Genomic DNA, 6,417 nt, shown 5'->3' on the forward strand with positions numbered 1-6,417 from the left:
CTAATCACCACACAAATCTTTCAATACTAAACCTATATTTGCCTTTTTATCTGTATCTATGTTATTGGACTTTTTGTCACTTACTGCTGCAGCATGTTGTTTGCTCACATCATCCTGAAGCCTATTTTAATCTCCTTTATAACAACAACTTTATAAAACTCTTATGCTTTATTCTTAAAAGCATAAGGCTTTATTGCACAGTTCTTTGTTACATCTGGCTTTCTTTAAGATCATTGACACGATGCCTGGTTTAAATGAAATAAAGAAGCATCAAAAGCATCAACATCAATGGATAATCCTGACCTCTAGTTTCAGGATTTGTGAGAACTAACAGCACATATTAAACATTTTTATTTTATGCTTTCACTTCATGTACCGTCAGTGTTATTCAATATTATGGGAATGCATATTAATGTTTACTTGTAGCAATAAGTAAATGAGTCCATAAAGTTGTCAAGTAGTGGTCGGGTGACCGCGGAGATTGGCTTTAAAAGTAAGATCCACCCACCTGTTCTTCGCTCAGACGTCGTTACTTTCGTGTCAGGAACTCGGATAGCTTCTGATCGTCAGCCTTCCTTCACCGTAGATTCCGTCTCTTTGCACTCTGCCATCCCGGTCGTGTTCCCGCGCCTTTTATAACATCGATTTCTTTCCGAATCCGCGGTTTGCGCTCTTGGTGTTACTAAATTAAACTGCGTGCGTCTTCCAACCATGGCCTGGTCTTTGCCGCGCTTGGGTCTAGTCAGCACGCAACACGGGCGCATCTATTTAGTAATCCGTGCGTCCCCGTACTGACAAAAGCTTTTGAATGTTGTCGATGGCAATTTCTATACCTACTCTACTGCAAAAGATAAAAATAAAAAATAACACCTGATAGTAGAGGAATTAGGAGGAAGGAAGGAGTTGTTGCTATTGCATGTTGCATAAATTCAAAAATAGATCCAGACTTGACTGTGTCTAATTCCACTCACTCACAGGCATGGCTGCTCATCTCATCGTTCTTTTCCTCTTCAGTGTGCTAAAAGGTTGGTGACATGAATCATTTAAATACCTCATTTTTCAAAGGTTAATGTCAGCAGATGAAAAAATAAATGACTGTTATTTTTTTCGTATTATTCAGTTTTATACTTCACAATAGGTACTGTAATGTCTCTACATGTGCAAGATAAGTGTGCAAGATAAGTGAACGAAGAATGTATTAAGTAAACATGACCATCAAAACACTTTGTTCTTGTTGCAGGAGTTCACAGCATAACTACAGTCAGTAAAGTCTCAGTGAAAGCTGGAAAATCTATCTCCATCCCATGTCTCTATCACTACCAATACACAGACCATGTGAAGTACTTGTGTGAAGGTTATTATTGGATGTCCTGCAGCTATGCAGTGAAAACAAATGAAGCAGACCCTTCAGGAAAGTATTTAATCTCTGATGACAAAAAACATCAAATTTTCACTGTGACTATAAACAATCTGACAAATCAAAACAGTGATTACTGGTGTGGACTGGAGAATACAGCACTAGATAATAGAGCGTATTTTCAGCTGTTAGTTACCAATGGTAAGTGCCTATTTTTATACGCCAGATTTTTTTTCTGAAAAAAAGAGGGATTATTTTTTAACAGTGACTGAATGTGCTTTTATTTGTCATTTAAACCTAATGAGAATTGATATGAAGTCAGAATTACCAGTTATTTTTCCATTGATCTATTGTTTCCATTTTTGTATTCATTTTACCTGAAGGTACTCCAAGTCTCTATGTGGATCATCAGAGGATTACAGGATATATTGGAGAAAACATAACCATCAGATGTCACCACAGTAACTCTGGAGAAATGAAGTGGTGCAGGCTGGACAGGAACTGTGTGACAGGATCATCTGGATCTATGGATGGAACAACAGTGAGCACTGATATGAGAGACCCAAATATTTTCACAGTGACCATGAGTGGACTAAAGTCAAATGACAGTGGCTGGTATTGGTGTGCTGAAGGGGACATTCAGATACCAGTATATTTAACTGTTACTGAGAAATTTAACACTAGTAAGTACTGCAAGTGATTATAAATTCTACATGTATGTGAATTCCATCCATTGTAAATGTTAGTACTCTAAGAGATATTAAGATAGTCATTGTTACAGTACTCTAGTGATGATGTTCTTTTTTGAATTATAGCCACTACCCCTACTACTATCAGTATTACTTCTCATGCTGTTGCTGGAAATGGAAAATTGACTACAATGGAGCAATGGAATAATTTTACAATTGTAGAAAATAAACAACACAGGTCAGATTATTATTAATTTTTATATGCAGCATTTAGTAATACTGTACTTTTTAATGGAGTCTGTATAATGATTTTTTATTTTGTTTTTTTCTTTTTTTACTGACTAAATAAAGCTAATTATCTGTTTTCAAACTGCATGTTGCAGAGCTTCATTTCCCCCAAAGATCCTCATCATCCCTCTGAGTGTTTTGATCATGATTGTAATTGTGGTGCTGTTCATCTGGTTTATACTCAGACACAGTAAGTCTCACTGAACTTTGATTTAGATCTATGGAAAATTTAATTGGAAATCTTTAAAATGAAATTAATATTTAGGTTATTCTGCATCGTACACACAGTTAATAACAGAAGATTTATTTTACTAGAACAGAGCAAAGCAGAATCATCAGCCACAGCAATGGTAAGTTATACTGACTGTTTTTCCCCCCTGTGGGCATGGTACATCACAGGGCAAACTTTCATAATGACAGTTTACGGATGTTTTACTTGTGTTATGTTCTTCAATCCAGGTTGGAGAGGAAGTAACATACTCTGAAGTTAGAACCAAGAAAAAATGTTCACCCAAGGTAACCAACTGCAGTACTATGAAGACATTAAGTGTACAATTTTCAGTGAACATACTGGTTAATTTATAATGTTTGATAAAATGAATCCTCATACAATAAACTATTCTTGTGGTTTTTTTATGACTTGAACTGTGTTTTGTTCTTCAATGCAGGCTGTAACCGAAGTAACATACTCTGAAGTCAGACCCATGAAAAAACGTTCACCCAAGGTAACCAACTACAGGAGTATCAATCAAATAAATTTAAGAATTTTCAGTGAACATATCGGTCATCTGACAGTGCATTGGAGGTCTAATCTATTACAGATTCATTTCTAATATGTTTGATAAAATGAATCATACGGTAAACTATTTTTGTGTGTTTTTTATAACTTGAAAAATACAACAACAACTATCAGAAGAAATTAGATCATGAGTCACAAAGCTGTATTTTGCTTCTGATAAGTCAAACCTTTACCTCTTTTAATTTTTTTAAATACTGGTATTTTGTCAACAACACTTACAAAAGTGAGAGTGCTACAGTAGCAAAAAAGTCTCCAGTCATGGAAATATGGGGAAAAATCACCTGAGGTAATCCTAACATAGTACAAATACATGTTTATATTTAGGAATACAAGCAGGCTTCATATTTTTTTCTTAAAGCACAGCAGAAGTGTAAAGTGCTCAGTTTCTGCTTTTCATTTTTCAGAGTTCATTTGCTGAAAGTGACATGGAACTCGTGCACAGTTCTGTTGTTGAGAAACAGCGTAATAAAAGGGTAAATATTAAAAGACCTGAAACCAACCACACACCGTTTCTCACTTCCTTTGTTTCCTTTTAATTTGGTCACATTTTTCTTTGATTTTTCTTCCTAATTGTCACATTTGTTTCTGTTCCCCAACAGGCTGAAGGAAAAGAAACAGAAGTTACATACAGCACATTAGCTAATCTCTACTGAAATGCTTTGACATTCAAACTCTTTTGTGTGTATTTTAGTCTGTGTGTGTTCTTTCAGTCTTCGTCAGATCGTCTGTGTTACCACCCATCTCGGCTTGTCAAGGTTTTTTCATGACTTTTTGTTCTGGGCATGTTCACGTTTCTAGTTCATGTTTTTTGATGTCATAGTTCCTCTCATGCCCCAGTGCAAAATCATGTTCATAGTTGTTCATAGTCTGTCCTAGTGTTCCCAGTTTAGGATTTAGTTTAGTTTTCGCTACGGCCCATGTTGCCTTGTTTTGTTTCTTGTAATCAACCGTAATAAAGGCTTGTTTTTTCTTTAACACTCAAGTCAAGTTCTTTGTCCCTTTGTGTCTGCTCTTGAGTCCGTTAAACTAACACAAGAATCATAGACCTGTCCTTTTGCTCTAAGCATCAACATCAACATTTGTATTTGTTGTACTTTGTTTATATAGCTTCTAAATGATGTACATGCTTGGTTTTAACCTACAACAAATTTTAAAATTGAAGTAACTAAAAATAAGACCACAAGTACTGTATGAGGAACTAGTAGCAAGGCACGTTTGAAGTGTTGGATATTGCATACATTTCAAAATAGAGCCAGACTTGACAGTGGTTCATGTGGTTGGAGTCCACTCACAGGCATGGCTACTTATTGTTTTTCTTTTTCTCTTCAGTGTACTTGAAGGTCTGTCACAAGAGTTGTAAAATACCTCATGTTTCAAAGGCTAACATCAGCAGATTATAATAAAGTTGTCAATAAAATCCAGTAATGTAATGGAGAATTTTTGAAGTAAACATATTAAAATACATTAAAAAAGTTATTTGTTCTTGTTACAAGGGATTACAGCATAACTACAGTCAGCAAAGTTTCAGTAACAGCATAAAAATCGATCTCTATGTCTCCATGATTCCCAATATATAAACTTGTACTTGTGTGACAGATGTCACTGGTACATATGCTAATATACAGTAAAACAAACAAGCCATAAATTTCAGGAAAATATTTGAATTTTAATTTAAAAAAAAATTACAGCACATTATGCTATGCAGTTGACATTTATGAAGGGGTTATATTTAAAATAAACAAATGTATCTTTATGACTCAGCCTATTTGTACCAATATTGTCATCAGTCCAGTCCGTTTTAGTCACTTCAAGTAAGTTTACAGATCTGTGATGTTAAATTTCTTACAATTTCTGCTTTCCTCTTGGCTAGATCTCTCTTGAAAAACACATTTTTAATGTCAATGACACTTTTACCCAGATATAAAAGCCGCTTTGACAAAAACTGATTGCAGCAGCTGATAGGAGCTTCAAAGCTGCCTGTGAAAGCAGCGCCGTGCGGAGAAAAAGGAGGGGCGGTGTTTGTGGTGAAAGACTCCTGGGCGTGAGAGGAAGATCATGAAGGATTGGCTAAAAGCTGACGGGCCAGGGGAGGTGTCCACTTCCCAGAAGTCCTCACTTTATTTAATTTATTATACTAAAGGTTTATCAGCTCCTTGGTATCTGTGTAGTTTAAACAGCAGCCCAAATTCTATGATAAAATTAATGCAATTTAAACAATTTGTGATCATTAAAATAACAAGAAGGCTAATTTAGATAGACACACACAGCTAAAGCCAGACTCTCATTTTTGTGTGGTGTGACAGTATATTTTTCAGTGATTTTATGCACAGCTGAAGGGTCTACAATGTACACCATCCTCATAATTCTCCAAAAGATGGCAGCATTTCTACCCCCTGAAAGCTGAGTGCTTATGTTGCTTTAACAGCTTTCAAGTGGAGTCACAGTCGGTCATATTTAACAAGTTTTCTTACCTTTTCATTAGTCTGTTTACCCACTGGTTTTTGGTCTATAGGGAAACGGGTTGTATAATTGTGCTTTCTCATAAAAACAAATGCTTATTTAGTTCTGGTTATGTTCAACTTTATTTATTTTTTATTATGATACAGAGAAAACAGATCTTCATGTAGAAAGACCTGTCGATGGAGATGGCAAATGGAGGTTGTAGGGGTAGGAGGAGGAGGGAAGAAGGGGGTAGACGAAGGGTAGAAGGAGGTGCAGGGAGGATACGGGTGAAGATGTGAATAGTAATGAAATGAAGAACCTCCTACAGTTGTCCAGACTCAGCACTCACGTTCCCTATTCCTGGAAAACCAGCTCCAGCAGCCTGTCTTCTTCTTCTTCTTCCCTTTCCCTTTCTCTTTTTCTTCTACTTTGTCATTTATCTTTTCTACCTTTTCTTCTTTCTCTACACTTTCCTGGTCTTGTTTTGGTTTTTCCTCTTTCTTGCTTGACTTCCTCTTGAAAAACCGGAATCCTTCTGTCTTTTGCTTTTCTTGCACCTGCAACTCATCGTTTTTCATCTCCAGTGTGTTTTTTTCTTTGAGGTTTTCATTGTCTGCTTGGATCTTCTCAAAATTTCCCTGCAGTTTATTAAGCTTTTCATCCTCTTCTTTGCCCTTTTGTTCAAGCTCCTCTTGTTTCTGCTTTTTCTGATCCTCCTGGATTTCACTGTTTCTATTCTGCAGTTCTTTGAATCCTCTCAAGTTCTTCATATTTCTGCAGGTGTTGGATTTTCTCCTGAAGCATTTCTGTGCTCCTGTCCTGGACTTCTTTATACTTCTGCT

General features: G+C 36.2%; 1 protein-coding gene across 3 annotated transcripts; it reads left to right on the forward strand.

Annotated features, from left to right (window-relative positions):
• The first annotated feature begins 437 nt into the window (after window positions 1-437).
• LOC106097515 (polymeric immunoglobulin receptor) lies at window positions 438-4,126 on the forward strand. 3 transcript variants are annotated; one of them, XM_019366756.2, is made up of 11 exons: window positions 438-582; window positions 978-1,025; window positions 1,241-1,558; window positions 1,741-2,040; window positions 2,173-2,284; window positions 2,430-2,524; window positions 2,650-2,684; window positions 2,794-2,850; window positions 3,003-3,059; window positions 3,538-3,606; window positions 3,733-4,126. In XM_019366756.2, exons 2-11 carry the CDS (start codon window positions 980-982, stop codon window positions 3,784-3,786), a joined length of 1,143 nt encoding a protein of 380 aa, XP_019222301.1. In that variant the 5' UTR covers window positions 438-582; window positions 978-979; the 3' UTR covers window positions 3,787-4,126. The 3 variants fall into 3 exon arrangements, with proteins under 3 accessions (XP_019222301.1, XP_019222300.1, XP_019222302.1); XM_019366755.2 differs by having other exon boundaries at window positions 522-1,025; XM_019366757.2 differs by lacking the exon at window positions 3,538-3,606 and having other exon boundaries at window positions 524-1,025.
• The last annotated feature ends 2,291 nt before the right edge of the window (window positions 4,127-6,417 follow it).

Source organism: Oreochromis niloticus, linkage group LG13 (genome assembly GCF_001858045.2).
Source record: "Oreochromis niloticus isolate F11D_XX linkage group LG13, O_niloticus_UMD_NMBU, whole genome shotgun sequence".
Lineage (NCBI taxonomy): Eukaryota > Metazoa > Chordata > Actinopteri > Cichliformes > Cichlidae > Oreochromis > Oreochromis niloticus.